The 19,189-nt window shown below is 32.0% G+C and overlaps 1 protein-coding gene across 1 annotated transcript in view; it reads right to left on the reverse strand.

Annotated features, from left to right (window-relative positions):
* The window catches only part of LOC114341892 (hemicentin-2-like), a 149,672-nt gene extending 141,925 nt beyond the window's left edge, over positions 1-7,747 (reverse strand). The window contains exon 1 of the mRNA XM_050662965.1: positions 7,513-7,747. Coding sequence (XP_050518922.1) covers positions 7,513-7,747 — 235 coding nt within the window. The remainder of the gene's footprint in view (positions 1-7,512) is intronic.
* Between the last annotated feature and the right edge of the window lie 11,442 nt (positions 7,748-19,189).

Genomic DNA, 19,189 nt, shown 5'->3' on the forward strand with positions numbered 1-19,189 from the left:
CCATTTCGCCGGAATTATTTTGTTTTCAAATTTTAAAATTTTACTTATACATAATTATCAGTAATCTTGTTCTTAATAAAGAAATATTCATGAAATTATTTTACTTTTTGAATTACAACCAGTACTATAAACAGGACTCTGGCGGTTATAGTTATCATAATATTAAAAGTATGTATGAATGAGTTTAAAACAGTTACGAGAATTAAAATTTTTATTTACATCTATTCCTGTTTTCATTTTCCACAGTATGTTAGTGCCACAACAAGTATCTAGCCACAACAACGACCAAAAACCTGTATTTTTATCTCGCGACACACCGTAATTTACATCCCCGTGTGGCCATGCTTTTTACAGCGCTTACTGCCGCGTAATTTTAGGGCGCTTACTGCTCTTATGGCGCCGTAAAAAAACGCCCGTGTGGCGAAAGCCTTAATATTACATTTTACCATCCCTAATTACCTCTGGTGGATAGAAGAATAATTTTAAATAAAAAGAAGCTCTTGAAACGGACTATACTACGCAAATGAAATAGAATATGCAATAAATTTGTAGCATCCATTTGGGCTTTTCAAATATGGCAAAGAGAATAGTTTTACGCATCGATTGAAAGCAGCGTTGCCGAAAAAATTGATTAGGGGAGAATGGTAAAGCAGCAATAAAATCCTAACAAACTGAATTCGTTGTTTGAATAACACAATACAAAGAATTTGATCGTAAATTCGTATAATAGATGTTGCATTCTTTCACAACCACCGTTTTCGATCACTGTTTTCAATGATATATTCCCACTCCAAGCACACTCCCATTCGCATGTTCTCAGCTTCCTCTTTATCGTGATAAATCAGTGGCAAATCTCACTTCTGCGTGTTTTATATGAAATATCCTTTCAATATATCCTTTTTATGGTTTATTTGTTGTATGCAAACATACAAATACACAAAAGCTATATGAGGATGAAGATTATACTAATGGTAAACATAAATTTAAATTTATTGAGCGATTTTAAATGTAAAAATTTCAAATACTTTATTTTATAATTCAAACTTTTACTTTAATAAAATTAAAAATAATATTAAAAATTAAAAAAATTAAAAAAATCTAACACTATGTCAAAGAAAAGCGTGGCGCGTCTTCATCGAATAAACGGTTTTCGCCCCACGCTTTTCTTTAACGAATGTGTTAAAGTTTTTCATTTTTTTTTTTAAATTTTTTGCTCTTTAGTTAATTTTTTTTATAATATTTTTAATTTTAGTCACTCGTACCAGTCGTACTTAAAGAAAAGCGTTTCTTAATTTTTTTTTTTCATATTTTTTTATTTTTTATTTTTAAGTCTTACACTTTTCTTACAATATATCGTCATGTTTATTAAAATATGTATAAAACATATGATGTACAAACATGAAAAGTAGTCGGAATCGGCGGCAAAAAATTTGAAATTTTATTGTTTATTTGTGAAGCATAACGTAAACAATTAACGTAAAAAGTGAAATTATGTATAGTTCATATAATTAGCTACCATCTGTAAAAGTTTCAAGTTTCTTCATTGTGAAAAACAAGAGAATTTAAGCATTTTCCGTTAAAATCGTTTTTTATTTAAACAATTAATAAACATAAAAAAAATTTATTGACTATTTGTGTATTGTTCCAGCTAATGAATATATCTGCAAATTTTTAGTCGTTTGCATTGAAGAAAAGGCAGTCAATTTAACGTCCAAATTGACCCAAACGATTGAACAAAAGAGCGTTTAATAATAATTAGTTAATACGCCAAAACGAATTCTAATGTTAATTGTAGCACAAAACGTCTCTACCGGTGGTTTTTCTAAGACTACGATAAAAACACGAATTTTTTTAATTCGCGTTTTGGTTGAAGTTTTGTTTCGTGTCGTATTATTTTGACATATATATAATTTGACACGAATAAGCGCCGATTTTTATATAAACAAATATATGAGCGTTTAAAATTTGAAACTTTATTGTAACGTAAACAATTAACGTAAAAAGTGAAATTATGTATAGTTCATATAATTAGCTACAATCTGTAAAAGTTTCAAGTTTCTTCATTGTAAAAAAAAAGAGAATTTAAGCATTTTCCATTAAAATCGTTTTTTTATTTAAACAATTAATAAAAAAAATATTGACTATTTGTGTATTGTTTTACATTTGCATTGAAGAAAAGGCAGTCAAATTAACTTCTCAAGATTTGACGCAAACTTTTGAACTAAAGAAAAGCGTTTAATAAAACATTTATTGAGACCAATTTTCTGGTAAGGTAACGTCTTCGTGGTTTCTATTATTTACAAACCGATCGAATGCTGAAATAAAAAAAGGCCTGGGGAGATCTATAATTTACATCTTACTTCCTGCCTATTCAGCGTAGCCAAATTCCGATGACAACTTGGTGATTTTTTAACATTTAACATAGTCACAAAAGGAACAAAAATATTGATATTCAGAACTCTAATCAAACCTGTCCTCAGTTACGTGTCAGAAACGTGGACGATAACAAAAAGTGATGAAGACCGGTTAGTCTGTTTTGAACGTAAAATCCTCAGACAAATTTATAAGGGCGTGAAAGAAAACGGATTATGGCGTAGACGCTATAATTTTGAACTTTACCACCTTTATAGTGAGCCTAGTATTCAGTAGCGTACCGATAGATCTGCGGGCCCTGGTTCCAGTTAGGATGCGGACCCCCCGCTCAATAAAAACACGTTGTATATCAAACATTTTTAATAAACATTAAATATAAATCATCATACACTAAGCAGCAAAATTAACGCACCACCTTAAAAATGGTACATTTTTGATGTCTCGTATTTCCTAAACTTGTCCGATTTCAGTGTTTTTTTTAATATGGTTCTTTAACAATATCGCTGTAATAATATTGTGGCTAGACAGGTAAATCGCCATTGTATACCGGGTGTACCGATCAAAATGGTGTTTTCTCAAAGTTTGAAACACCCTGTGGAGAATTTTAGCATTTGTAAAATACTAAAATTAAAACCTTACTATAGCCTCATGTTTTCTTAATACTTTGATTTTTAATTTCTTTGCATATATTGAAAAATAAAAAAGTTAGGTATTTTAACAACTAGCCATGTTTTTCGTAATAAATCCTTATTTTCTGCTTAGTTTAATAAACAAGCCTAAAGTAGGCTATGATAAAATAACAATTTGACCCACAATGAGTGTGTTCAAGCAGTGACCTTACATAGAGAAGAACTTAGCTACCATGCTATCGGTTCCTTATAGTGGTAACATTTTTTGTTAATACACGTTACTGCAAGACCTTACTTTACACCAACTGTAACCGAAAATTTACAACAGGTAAATCTTCGGACTTTTGAATTGGCCACCGCATAGTGCAGATCTTAACCCAATCAAATATTTGTGGGACATAATTGACAGAAGACTACGACAGCGTTTGCCACCTCCTAGAACCTTACCAGAGGTAAAAACAGTAGCTCTCTAGATTTGGAATGATATTGTTCAAGACCAACTAGCAAACCTCATTTGTTATACAAAAGGATATTAAGAAAGCCTAAACCTACAATTCAATTTTAATTTCAACATTTTATAAATGCTAGAATATTCCATTCAAACCATGCAAACAAAAAAACCGGAATATCTAGGCCACATAATGAGAGGGAAAAAGTACTCCCTGCTAAGACTCATAATCCAAGGAAAACTCTCGTGCAGTTGGTACGGGTGCAGTTCAATACAAGTGTTCAGAGCTGCAGCCAACAAAGTTAAGATTGCTGTCATGGTAGCCAACCTCCGATTGGAAGCGGTACTGCAAGAAGAAGAAGAATAATATTCCACAGGGTGTTCCGAACTTTTAGAAAAAAACACAGTATGATTGGTACACCTGGTATACAATGACAACTTACCGGTCTAGCAACAATATTATTACAGGGATATTGTTAAAGAATAAAGTTATAACATATTAAACAAATCACTCAAACCCGATAAGAGGTTTAGGAAATTCGAGACATCAAAAATTCCGCATTTTTAAGGAGGTGCGTTAATTTTTCTGCTTAGTGTATACCTCGTCCAATTTACTTACCGTTGCACGTCATCCGCGCCATAGCCTGTGACACGATACCAACACGAAATATCTAGGCGGTAGGTGTGTTCCCCTTTAGAATCATTTTGATTCTAAAAAAGAACACACCCACCGCCTAAATATTTCGTGTTGGTATCGTGTCACAGGCTATGGCGCGGATGACGTGCAACGGTAAGTAAATTGGACGAGGTATATATTTATGAGGACTCAAGAGTCTTAGACCACGGTCTTAGCTCATAGATATTTCAAACCGTACTGATTCAACTTACTGACTGCTTCCACACAGGAGGGCGGAAGTTCTGATACGTACCAGTTAGTTCAGTTGTACTTAATTTTGCCTATGATTAGAATATAATTTCAGTTGTTAAGAATTACCTGAAACTAAAGTCTGGAGAATGAGGGTGCTATAAATACGAACAAAAGGAGCATCGAGCGTCGATTTTATTGTCTTGGGATTACTTTTATAACACTCCGTATAAAACTTACATTGAATATGTTAATTTCCGAATTTTTACAATTTTATACATAGTTTACAGCTTATTCATGGATCGTGCTGATATAACTACAAGTGCCTGGATTAGTAGGTATAGGCGGTTATTCTTTAAACAAGTGTTGAATCCAACGCTTCGGTTTAGGCAGGTTAAACGAGTACAGAACCTTACAAAAGCTTTTCCTTTGTTTATTAATAAATTTTGTTTTCAAATTTTTTGACAAATAGGTATTCTTCGTTTTTATTTATAAATACCTACATTTCCCAGTTTGTACTTGTGTAGTTCAAAATGTCTCCATCAAATTGGCAAAAATAGAAACAAAAAGCGTGTTAGAGGGGGCCCCTGCGGGGCCCGGGCCCGGGTTCCGCGGAGCCATGCTCAGTACGCCACTGCTAGTACTAGTAGGTCTATCAAAATAAACAGGCTGCGGTCTCTAAGCCACTTAGAGAGAATTAATGGGGCGGAACCATCGAAACATATTTATAGCCAGAGACCGGATAGAGTGAGGAGAAGGGGCAGGCCCAGAGCACGATTTAAGGACCAGGTGGAAGACGCCTTACGAGTGTTTGGAGTGCGACATTGGAAAACCAAGACGAAGGATAGGAAGGAATTGAAGCAGATTCTGGAACAGACCAAGACCCACCATTGGTTGTAGAGCCAATGATGATGATGACTTGGTGATTTATTTCATTATCGTTTGTTTTACTCGGTCTGCAGTAAATTTTGTGTAAGGCAAGTCCATTTAAAACAGCGATATCACGATTCTTCTGCGCAGAATGTGGAAGGATATGGCATAGGTAAATACGTTTTTAAGGTGCTTGCCAAATAGATCATAGATCAGTGTGGTCATTTTCCTCTTTGGCATCATCTTTAATCGTCTGCTAGAGAAATGATAAGAACTGTAACGTTTTATAGACAAAAAAAAAGAATGTGTGTGTACTTTGTACGCTCGTAAGAAGTTATACTTCTATTATATGATTTCAACGAAATTAATATACTTTAAACAGTTTATTTATATTTTATTTAAATATTAAACTAATTTTAATACTTACTACTTCTCAAAAATTTTTATTAAGACAGTGCCAAAAATTAAAATAACAAAAGAATAAAACACACACAAACAAACACATTGAAAAATGCCACAAATGATTTCTGAACAATGTAGGAAAAATTTTTAACTAAATACGTATTTTCTGAAAAAATATTATATAATAAACTTACAATCATAAAATGTACCTATAAAAAAAATTAAAAAAATAAAAGTTTCCATTGGGGTTCGAACCCGCTTATCAGCGCAGTTAGTATTGAAATTCATTCACCTTAAACTTTTACCCACGGAGACCATGTGTCATCATGTGCGGAGATCAACTAACTAAACGGATTAAGCTTTTGACGGTTCTGAATTTAACCAAATTATTTTGATTTTGAATTGAAATTATTTAGAATTGAAAGAAATATTAGAATACAACAAAACATAGAGTAAGAAAACAATATATTAGGTGAATATTGATAGAAATTTTGATGGTAATCAAATTATGTAAATCAAAGCGTTACATACTATTTTAGTAGGTTCTTTTTAAATTTTCCAAATAGGTAGCTCCTACCTATGAAATTTTTTATTAGGATACTGAAACATTTACAATTATTACGTACCTGTCGCTTTTAAAAACAATTTAAAAAGTCACTACAATATTATAAACCTGCATTTTTCTCTGCCATCACAACAATAAAAACTAATATACACAACATTAATTTGTTTATCCAAAATCTCCATATTGAACAATTATTGACAGATGATTTTAACACCCAATCAGATCCCGTATAACGTTTATACCATACTGTCTGTGTGCGCATGCGCGCAGAATTATGAAATTTTACTCTCAATCGCGCCTAAAGAAGTATAACTTCAAAAATTATTTTTTCACTTTTGATGATTTTTTGAAAAAAAAAAAATTAGTAATACGCCTTCAACGACTTGTCATCAGCTATCCTTCATATTATAGGTACCTCTTAGGAGTTTCAGAACCCTGTACAAGATTCTGTCAGCTGCCTTTTTCTTGACTGGACTAAGTGGGCAACAGTCAAATGATAAACGAATGGATATTTTTCTCACAGTTAAACGGTCATGCACAATTGTTTGTATTTAACTCATGCCTATGCCACGCCAACTGATGCATGACTTTCGTGATAGGTAACGTGCCGTCTGCTTTATGTCTGGTCTTTTATCACGAAAACTGAGATCAAGTCAATCGATGCATTGTTTTTTTAGTTAGGCCAACTTTAAAAACGTATAAAATCACGGCAGGAAAATTTTCACGCGGGATTTCCATTTTTCCACAAAAAGTTGTCAATTTTGTTTACGATGAGCAATGTCAAAACTTAGAAATTCGCTTAACTTTCGGCAGTTATACTAAGGTGGTCAATAAGTTCTGCGGTTCGACAAGAACAACACAAGTTTGTGGTTTGAGATACAGTTTATTGTTCAGTATAGACTCGCTGAACATTAATACACTTGCAGGGCCGCCGCTAAGGTGTTGGCCGCCCGTGTGCAACTTAATATTTGCCGCCCCCTTCCAACACTTAGGAAGTATGTACATACTAGAATTTAAAGAAATGGGCAGAAGATGCATTACAGTAATAATTTGTAAATAGATAAATACTTGAACAGTTAGATTAATATCCATGATCCAACGCCCATTATATGTACACCTAATTTAAACTTCCATTTTATTAAAGTAAACCGTGAATAATATAACATAAACACATAAAAAAACTAAAAACGAACTTTTCGGGTTTTCAATTCGGGAAACATTTTGACAATGTCTTTGTCTTTAATATTTTATGTCGCACACACTTCATGTTCGGTAGATAAGATTGCTAAAGCAGAAAGTCTATCTTGCTTCATTGAGGATCGCAAATAATTTTTCATAAGTTTTGAAAACGACCGCTCACCTATAGCTACTGTAACGGGTAGAGTTAGGAATATACGTACCATTATAGTTAAGTTTGGAAATGTTGATTTAAGATTATTCTCGAAAATGTATTCAAGAATATCACTAGGACTTTTTTCTGTGGTAAAATATGGTTGAATTTCTTCATATAAATCGATTGCACTAATGTCAGTCTCTGAGCTGTTTATGTCTGTAAGGGCTTTATACACTTTCTCACAATTGGTTTTTAAGTTCATGATTGTTTTTAAATTTGGTTATGCCATATATTACACTAAAAATGTCTGTGTGTCGTTAAAGTAATTGGAACCATTCTTCAATTGCTGTTATAGCAACATCCAAAATCTTAAAATAAAAATTTATTTCAAATGAGAATTCTAGAGATCAAATAGGTTCATAAGTTCATTCATACTCAAAATGCACTTGTCTTCTTCTAATTCTTTCGGTAGAGGAAATAGGAAAATCTTCTGTAATGTCAGCTTTTGTAGATATCTCTCTGGATTCGATGACAAAATTTTGAAATGACCGTTAGAATCTAATATAATAGAAAAATATTTAGATTCGCGAAAAAAGCACTATAAATGATAAATGATAAATGAAACGCATTTTTGTATTAACCGGTAATAATAATAATTATTGTTTGGAATATTAGAGTTTTGAATTAGAATTATCTGAATTTATTTTCACTTTAGGTACTATTTAATGATTTGAATTTATTTTCGTTTATAAAAAAGTATTATCATCAGTGCCTGCTTTTGGCCGCCCCTATTGTAAAATTTAAATATTTAAAAATTAAATATGAAAAACGTATACGTACGCTTCGTATTAAACATGATGTCGGATTTGTGCTTCTTCCTTTTCAGATGCAAATCCAGGAAGTTTTCTTCCATCCTATTCCTCTCTTGCCTTCAATTTTACCCTCGATTATTAGTTGACGGAACTGGTATTTTATATTTCGCATGATGTGGTCCAGCTACGCCGTTTTTCTTCTCTTGATGGTTTCGAAAAGTTGACATTCTTGGTTGATTCTCTTACGAGCATCTACATTTGTGACTTTCGCCGTCCATGGTATCTTTAGGATACGGTGATACAGCCACATTTAGAAGGCTTCTAATCTGTTTATATCCCTTTTTTTGAGTGTCTAGCCCTCTATACCATATAACAGCACCGACCATACGTAGCACTTAGTAAACCTTAGTCTCACTTGAAGATCGAACTCTGAACAGGTCAAAAAAGGGAAAAGGGTAAAAAAGGGAAAAGCACACATTCCTGTCGAACACCCCTTCTTATATGTATGGGTTTGGATATAGAATTATCTATTTTTAATTGTGCCGTTTGAAACTAGTACAAGTTTTCAATGTATCTTATGTATTTCTTGTATTATTATGCTCTCTATTTTCTCTCTGTTATGAGATTGATCAGCATCTTATTAATTCGATTAATTAATTAATTATTTTAATTACTACTCATGGAAACAAAACCAAAATTTAATAAAACTTTCCAATAAAATTTTTTCTCAGGGATAATTGATTTTAAAGTGTGTATTACCTTTACTTTTTGGTTTCTAGTGTTTCTCGTTGCTCACTTCATCCAGGACAAAACAAATAAAATAAATGTACTCAAAATCATGTAAATTCTACAAATATTATTTATATAGGGTGTTTCATTGGGAAAGTAACATACGTTAACTGTAGAAAGACGACACTTAGGCGGTCTCAAAAATACCATACTTAATGGGTCTTACTCCATTAATAACAGAGATACTGGGTGTTATATCTATTTTGCAATTTTTTTATTTGGTTCATAACTTTTTAACCACACCGTATATTTATTTTATATTTGGCACGTAAATATCCTTTAACGTGTACAATAAATTAATTTATTTACAAATGTAAAAAATCCAGGCCCGGATTAAAAAATATTAGAAAAATATTCCGACCCAAAAACAACACCCTGTACATTAAATTTTGTTAAAATGTATTTTTAATTGAAAAGAGGATGAAAACTAAATTTAGTGGTATACTTTGAATTTTCGGCAAAATGATTTTTCTGGTCAAATTTTGAATTTGAATTCTGAATTATGTGAATTCCGAGAGCTCTAAGTAGAAAAAAAATTAAATACAACTTACAACTTGTTAACCGCACTATATATTTATTTTATATTTAACACGCGAATATTCTTTTAGGTGGCCAATCAATTATTTTATTTACAATTATAAAAAATCCAGGTCTGGATTAAAAAATATTGTAAAAATGTTCCGACCCCAAAAAACACCCTGTATATTCAATTTTTTTAAAATGGAGTTTTTAGTTAAAAAGAGGATGAAAAACTGAATTTAGTGGTATACGTTGAATTTTCGGCAAAATGATTTTTCTGGTCAAATTTTGAATTTGAATTCTGAAATTATGTATGTGAATTGCGAGAGCTCTAAGTAGAAAAAAAAATAAATACAACTTACAACTTGTTAACCGCACTGTATATTTATTTTATATTTAACACGGGAATATTCTTTTAGGTGTCCAATCAATTATTTTATTTACAATTATAAAAAATCCAGGTCTGGATTAAAAAATGTTGTAAAAATGTTTCGACCCAAAAACCTTTCGACCTGTATATTAAATTTTTTTAAAATGGATTTTGCATTTGAAAAAAAGGTGAAAAACTAAATTTAGTGGTATACTTTGAATTTTCAGCAAAATGATTTTTCTGATAAAATTTTGAATTTGAATTCTGAAATTATGTCAATTGCGAGAGCTCTAAGTAGAAAAAATTAAAATGCGACTTAATTTTAATTAATACCATTATTTAATCTAAATTGGTAAAATGTTAAAACATTTCAGTGTTTTTTATTATCTGTAACAAATAGTTTATGGCGAATATTCATCTTTAAATAATGAATAAATAATAAAGAGTCAACAAAGAATGCATCACTTTAATCAACAAAGTATCTAAAAATTATAACAAAACAGAGAAAATGTGCAGCATAACTATTCAAAACTAAAGTACTTATTCAAAATTACCAACATCAAAAATTATTGTTATGTGTCAAAATGTTAATATTTTACCAATTTAGATTAAATAATGGTATTAATTAAAATTAAATCATATTTTAATTTTTTTTTTACTTTGAGCTTCGCAATTCACATAATTTCAGAATTCAAATTCAAAATTTTACCAGAAAAGTTATTTTGCCGAGAATTCAAAGTACAGCATTAAATTTAGTTTTTCAGCCTCTTTTTAAATGCAAAATTCATTTTAAAAAGATTTAATATACAGGGTGTTTTTCTGGGTCGGAACATTTATACAATATTTTTTAATCCGGACCTGGATTTTTTTTATTTATAAATAAATTAATTGATTAGACACCTAAAAGAATATTCGCGTGTTAAATATAAAATGAATATACAGAGCAGTTGACAAGTTGTAAGCTGTATTTCAATTTTTTTCTACTTAGAGCTCTCGAAATTCACATAATTTCAGAATTTAAATTCAAAATTTGACCAGAAAAATCATTTTGCCAAAAATTTAAAGTATACCACTAAATTTAGTTTTTCATCCTCTTTTCAACTGAAAAATCCATTTTAAAAAAATTTAATGTACAGGGTGTTGTTTTTAGGTTGGAAAATTTTTCCAATTTTTTTTAATCCGGACCTGGATTTTTTACAATTGTAAATAATTTAATTTATTTTACACCTTAAACGATGTTTCCGTGCCAAATATAAAATAAATATACAGTGTGGTTAAAAAGTTATGAACCAATTAAGAAAATGGCAAAATAGATAAAACACTCAGTATCTTTGTTATTAATGGAGTAAGACCAATTAAGTATGGTATTTTTGAGACCGCCTAAGTGTCCTCTTTCTGCAGTTAACGTATGTTACTTTCCCAATGAAACACCCTGTATACATTTATATACACGTGTTCCTTCGGATGCTGCGACGCTCCTTCTCTTCCAACTGCTTCACCAACAAACAGCACTCGGTCGAAATCTCTCCTCAATTTAGTCTCTGACTCGATACAAACAATATAAATCTTTATACTTCCAAGATTTTTTTCTCAGCTTGATATCTTGTGCAAAATTGATAAAAACCGGCTACTCGTTCCAGACAGAAACTGGAATCTATTTGGACACGAGGAAATTTTACTTCTCGACTCGATCACGATTTCGTCTCAACAGAAATCTGCTTATACGACCACCAACTTAACCACTTCACACAAAATCACTACTTTTTGAACTGGACTGCTCTCTTCAGATCTTAATTACACAGTTACTCTTTTTCCTTCATCAATCTGAGACTCAAACACTCTGTTCTCCCTCCATCCATCTCTTCTCGCCAATCGCAAGCATTCTATCTACACATTACATCCCTACTTTCCTTTCTTGAAAACAAATAGTGTTTTATACAAATTTCCCGTCTTGTCAAATTCCAGGAGAGACCAAAATTAATTTTTGTCTTGCATGCTAGAAAAAACCCTATATTCTAAAACTAAACAATTTTGTTTATTACCGTCTTTACTTTCTAGGAAGCATTTAGAAACGTTCCATTTTCCACGTCAACCGTAAATACATCCACTTTCTAAAACTGATCGTAATTTAGTTCTATTATTGTTCTTGAATTGTTAAATCCGTTCGTAGAATCTTAACCACTAATGTTTTTCAGTTTCCACCAAAAACTGCTTAACGACTAAAATATATTACATATTTACAAATTTTGGCCATATACAGGGCGATGAAAAGTTACGATCTTGTGGTCTTGGATATAAAATGAATTCGCTAAATTTTCCCCATAAAAATTATATAACAGTATATATCAAGTTTCTTGAGGATCTGCATTAACTTGTGGTGTTAGACACGACCAAACGCTTTTTCGTAATCTAAAATGCATAGAAACACGTCCTTCCTCTGATCGTAACAATTTTGGACCAGCACCTGTGTTGCTACTATTGCTTTTCTTGTTCTCAAACCTTGTCTAAACCCGAACTAAGAACCACTGATGTCCCATTCGCATTGTTTGTATAATATTTGATGTAGTATTTTTAAAAATATCTTTAAAGTATGATTTGTTACTAATTTATAAAGATGATTTCTAAAAAAGACTTCAAAAACCAACGAAATATTTTCAAAAGAAAATACACCTCAAAGTCTTGTAATATATTATAACTATAGCAAACTATAAAGGTAACGAACAAAATAAGAAAAAGGTAAAGAATTTTGTTATGCAATATATATCCGGGAGTACATAATCCAAAAAAGGTAAGCCCGTATAGTAAATATATTCCAGGTACTCAGATCTCTTCTCGAAGGCTTATCGTAAATGAACTAGTTCATTATTTTCATATCTCGTATAAGCAATAATAGAAGCTCTACTCGTAAGAAGAAACCGTAGATCGTTGGTCTAAAGAGTAAGGGTTTTATCTATACAGAGGAAAATACATCTACTTGCCTAAATAAAGTATACTAATATTATTATCATTTTATAGTGTGTAGAGTGCTACAGACTTTAAATATATACATACATAAATTCATTATTTCAGAAACAGATGCCTTTAAAAGAATCTTATACGACAATTTTAATTTCTGAATGGGCATTAATTGCTACAGTTCTTCCATTGTATCTTTGCACATGCATGAAATTATTCACGAATTACTTTTTATACTAGGTCTTTATTTTTACTCACAGAAACTAGTATCGCAAAATTAGGCCGACGGTCCATAGAAACCACAATAAGTTAAACAAGGATAAACAATACGGCATCTCTTTACCTTATTTATATTAAGGTACTAGTACACTTTAGATGACCAAAAATAAGCATTTTTTCAAGATTTTTTTCTCAGAATATTTATTAAAAATTAACATAAAACTTTTTACTTATTAATATGTAACTCTTAGCCAAGCCGCACACCAAAGAAACATGAAACGAAAAACATGAAACATGAAACGAAAAACATGTTTCATGAAAAGAAAACACTGCTAAACAAATCTCAAAGTCCGCCTACGAATGAAACGAGTGTGATTCATGCTCATGACACATTTTTATTTTCGGAGAGTTTCATAAATGGCCGGACATATATTTGTTTAGCAGTGGTTTATTTCCATGAAACGTAATTTACGTTTCATGTTTCTTTGATGTGCGGCCTGCCTTATAGAATAAAAAAAATATATCTTTTTTCATTTATGCACGTAGACTAATATTGTAGAGGGCGCAAAAGTCGAGGCCTCGAAAAAGAGTAGTTCCGATGGCGGACAATAATTGTCCTGAGATTAATTATTAATCTCAGGATTGGGACCTCTGAAACAAAAAAATCGTAAGGCATTTGAAAAACAAAGGTTTTTTACGTGATAATTTGCCATCGTTACTGAAAAATTACACAAAAAAAGATTTTACGGAAATTTGAAAATTTTTTGTGAAAAAATCGCACGTTTTTCTTCAGTTTTTCATGGTTAAAAAATATTTATTTTTTATTTTTTGGTCACATTGTGGTAAATTGTCACGTAAGAAACCTTCCATTTTCAAATGCAGTACGATTTTTTTGTTTCAGATGTCCCAATCCTGAAATTAATTGTCCGCCATCACTTTTCGAGGCCTCGACTTTTGCGCCCTCTATCATATTATTGTACGTGTATAGAAAAGTGTGTACGTGTGTAAAAAAGATATATTTTTTGTACTCAAGAGTTAGATATTAATATGTAAAAAGTTTTATGTTCATTTGTAATAAAGGCTTTGAGAAAAAAATTCATGCATGTCCCATGTTTCAGATGTCCCAATCCTGAAATTAACTGTCCGCCATCACTTTTCGAGGCCTCGACTTTTGCGCCCTCTATCATATTATTGTACGTGTATAGAAAAGTGTGTACGTGTGTAAAAAAGATATATTTTTTGTACTCAAGAGTTAGATATTAATATGTAAAAAGTTTTATGTTCATTTGTAATAAAGGCTTTGAGAAAAAAATTCTTGAAAAAAATAATTTTTTCCAATTACCTCTACCGAAATTATACTTTTCCGGACCTGATTATAGGGAGCAAAGTTGTACTTTTCCTCCCTAGGGAGGAAAATATTTTTCCTCCCTAGGGAGGAAAAGTAGAAGTGACGTCATAGTATTTCATTCATGAAATATAATTTATTGACGCCCTGTACAATATCTATTTTCTATTACGTAAGTATCTATACATTTTAACGTTTATTTATAAAACACCCTGTATTTTGCAGAATGGTAAAAATCAGTAAATTGTTATTTTGATTTAACAATGTTTACATTAATATTTTGACTTAGGTATATTTGACAGCTGACAGTTATATTGTACCTACTTGTTAGTTTTAGTTCTAATAAATTTTGTTGGTTAGTTACATAAATAAATTAAGTGAAAATGAAAAAATGACTTGTTATTTGAGGAAGGTGGAAAAATCATATGTATAACATGGGAGTAAAATGCCTTTTCCTCCCTTGAATGATTATTGCCCTCCGCTACGCGTCGGGCAGTAAACTTCATTCTAGGGAGGAAAAGTAGCACTTTCCTCCCTTGTTATACAAATAGCTATTTTTGGGCTTCTAAAGTGTACTAGTACCTTAAGAATTTTGAGTTTTATCATTTTCAGTGACAGTGACAGCGCTTCTGTTGTGTTTATTGGAATTTATAACTTCATTATCATCATCCCCCCAGCCATTTGCGTCCACTGCTGGACATAGGCCTCCCTTATTTTTGTCCATTGTGCTCTATTTTGAGCACTTTGCATCAAATTTTTTGACATTTTCTTGAGATCGTTAGTCCAACGAGTCTTCTTCTACTTCTTTTGTCTAATCTCGGCCTCCACCTTCGTTCACCTTTCATCACTGATTCGGTCGACGTGTCCACCCCAGTTCAATTTCAAATCAATGTCAAAGTTTAGGCACCATAGATCATCACAAGCAACACACATTGGTCAAATGTTTTATGTTTTAAATAAATTGGCATATCGCTTTCAAAGATGTCTTTGGGTTTTCCATAGGCCGCCCATGCTAGGTTTATTCTTCTTCGTAGTTCGTATGTTTGGTTGTCTCTTGTGATCTTCATTTCGTGTCCATGTCTAAGGTACATGTATTTTTCCACTAGCTCTACTTCGTTGTCTCCAATATTGATATTTCCGCTAGATACTAGGTTTGTCATGAATTTTGTGTTGGAGATGTTTATTTTAAGACCTACACTGACAAAAGCTAACTGAAGTTCATGTAGCTTTGTACATATCTCCTTGAGGTTGTCAGAGAACAGAACTATGTCGTCTGAAAATTTCAAATTTCTTAATCTTCTACCGTCAATGTTCAGGCCTTTCTCTTCCCAGTTAAGCTTTTTACAAGCATATTCTAGACTGCGGTAAACAGTTTAGGCAATAAGGTATCGCCCTGTCGGACTCCTCTGCGGATTGGGATATGATTCGTGTTTTTATGTAGTTTCACCGACATAGTTGCGTTCTTGTATGTATTGTAAATTAACCTTGTGTATTGGTAGTCAATGCGGCATGCTTGTAGTGCTTCCAGGATTTTGTCAACTTCTACCGTGTTAAAAGCTTTATGGAAAACTACAAAAGCCAGAACGTGTGGTCGACTGTATTCGATAGTCTTTTCTGTTGCCATTTTAATGCTCTGTAGGTGATCATTTGTTCCAAATCCTGTACAAAATCCCGCTTGCTCTATTCGCTGGTAGAAATGAAGTTTTTTCTTAAGACGATTCGTTACTATTTTAGAACTACTACTAAGAAGTTTGTACCGGGTGTCCCAATAAGAATGGCTCTCGGCCATATCTCGGGAACCGTTTATAGTAGAGCTTTGAAATAAAAAATTTTATAACAAAAGTTGCCTCAGGAAAAGACTGGAAATTATTTTCATAATTGTGGGACCACCGCTAGAGGGCGTAATTAAATATCAAAAATTAAAAAATCTAAATTTTACAAAATTTACCTAATGAAGGGGCACTGGAAATCCGATCGTCGTATTCTTCATAAAATTCTACGCATATTTGATTTGACAAGTTTAGGTCTACCTTTAGAAATAAGAGGTGAAGGTGAGTGGGAACCTTGTTATGAAAAACTGGCTGTGGGTCCGGTTCTGCTTAATCAAATTTTGCAAACTTGGTCTTGTTAAAGACAGATCTTTTTCGTCAATGTAAAAGTTATGATTTCGAACCAACTTACTGAGTAATATGCCAGCTAGAAGGCGTTATTTAATTTTTTTCAGAAATCTAGTGTTCCTGGGAAAATATTAAATACAAACATGCATTTTTAATACCATATTACAAAATTAGACAAAATTAGCAACAGAATAGCGAAAACCGCATGTTAATACCTTTTTTCTATCTCGAGATATCTTACAAAACGTGTAAATTTAAAAACATAACTGTTACTGTCACCGGTAAACGAAATTCATTAAAAGTAGTGTGCTATGGAAACAACAAAGAAACATTTTCCAGCTGTCAACGTATATTAGGTCTTTTCAACGCTTCTCATTTGTTTGGAGCCTCGTTCATATCTCGTATATTAATATTATACACGGATTATACGGCATATGACAGAGGCTCGAAACAAATGAGAAGCGTTGAAAAGCCCTATTACAAAGAAATAAAAACAACTATTTAGTGATGACATAAACGTTCAAATTTTTGCCCATCATTTTCGTTGCAAACATTTACTCTTTCTGCTCTTTCATCTTACAATTTCTGCTCTCGATATGCTTTGAATGGCGTTTAGTATTCTCTGGATAATGTATTCTAGAGTAGTGTATGATGGGCAACAATTTGAATATTTAGGTCGTCACTAACTAGTTCTTTTTGTTCTGTGTTATATTTAATTTTAATAGTATTGTTTCTCTTTATATTGTTGTTTTAATTAATTATATTTTTATACGTTGACATCTGGAAAATGTTATTTTGTTTTTTTCCACAGCACACTACTTTTTATTAACTTAGTTTACCGGTGATAGTAACAGTTATGTATAAAATTTACACGTTTCTCGAGATATTTTGAGATATAAAAAAGGTATCGACATGCGGTTTTCGCTATTCTATTGCTAATTTAATCTAATTTTATAAAGTATGATTAAAAATGCATACTTGTATTTAATATTTTCCAAAGAAAACTAGATTTCTGAAAAAAATTAAATAACGCCTCCCAGCTGGCTTATTACTTATTAGGATGGTTCAAAATTATCACGCTTACATTGAAGAAAAAGATCTGTCTTCAACAAGAGCCAGTTTTCAAAACTTGATTTAGCAGAACCGGACTTACAGCCATTTTTTCATAACAAGGTTCCCACTCACCCCCACCTCTTATTTACAAAGGTAGAGTTAAACTTGTTAAATCAAATATGCGCAGAATTTGATGAAGAATACAATAATCGGATTTCCAGTGCCCCTTCATTAGGAAAATTTTGTAAAATTTAGATTTTTTTATTTTTGATATTCAATTACGCCCTCTAGCGGTGGACCCACAATTATGAAAATAATTTCCAGGCTTTTCCTGAGGCAAATTTTGTTATAAATATTGACACCCGGTACATATAGGTGACTAAGAAGGCTTATACATACAGTTGAGTCTGGGAATCTTTACCCGTGCGTCATCATTTAAAGCATACAAAATAAGTCGATGATAAGTCGGAAATTGAAATTTACTAAACGCAACAGCAAGTGACAGTAAGTGAGTTGCTGTTGCGTTTAGTAAATTTCAATTTCCGACTTATCATGGACTAATTTCGTATGCTTTAAATGATGACGCACGGGTAAAGATTCCCGGACTCAACTGTAGGTCTGTAGTTTTCTAATTCATGGGGATCTCCTTTTTTCTACATTAGAATTACCTCAGCATTGTACCATTTGTCGGGTAAATATTACTGTCCAAAAGGCACATGTTAAAAAACTTTTTATTTTCTTAAGTAGGCAGGTGCCAAGTCTTGCAGCAGTAATTACACAATCTTCTCCTGGAGATTTGTTATTCTTAGCTTTTCTTAGATATAGTTTTATTTCCTCTATTGTGATTTCCGGTAGTAGTTCTGACAATGCCGTTTTTCCTTGTTAATATTTCTGGTACTTGATCTTGTTTGCTATTTACTTTGTGTTGGCTTGTGTACAGAAATTTGTATAAGTCTTCAACTATTTTCAGGGCTTCCTCTCTGTTGGTTGTAAGATGACTATTTATAATCTATATTGTGTTTATTTTATATAAAATAAAAAAATATATTTTTAAAACATAATTAAATACCGAAACTTATCCTTATTCTCAAAGTCGTTTGAAGTTTATCTATAAATAAACTGGTAAATAAACATCTAGCAACCCGTTTATTTATGCATTTAGCCTGGGATTTAGAATAAAGATGCGAAATAATCTAATATGTGTCAGTAGCCCTAAAATTTAGCCACGATCTTTATTTTGAGCCAGTGAGGTACAGTCAAAATGTAAATAAAGTCATTAGAGGACGGCGCCTGAAACTTCTCAATTACACGCAGCTAGCATGTGATTAGTTCAGAACACATTTCTAACTTAATGCTTTCGTGGTCAATTTATCTGGGGATACCTAACGTTATAACTTAATTAACTAAAACCTCCCTTAATCATTAGCCAACCACTTTCATGAATAGATTTAAAATATTTTGTCCCTTTCCTGTCCTTGTGGTTGGAGAGTATATACAGAACATTAATATAAAATAAACTTCATTG

The sequence above is a fragment of the Diabrotica virgifera genome, chromosome 10, assembly GCF_917563875.1.
Source record: "Diabrotica virgifera virgifera chromosome 10, PGI_DIABVI_V3a".
In the NCBI taxonomy this organism is placed as follows: domain Eukaryota; kingdom Metazoa; phylum Arthropoda; class Insecta; order Coleoptera; family Chrysomelidae; genus Diabrotica; species Diabrotica virgifera.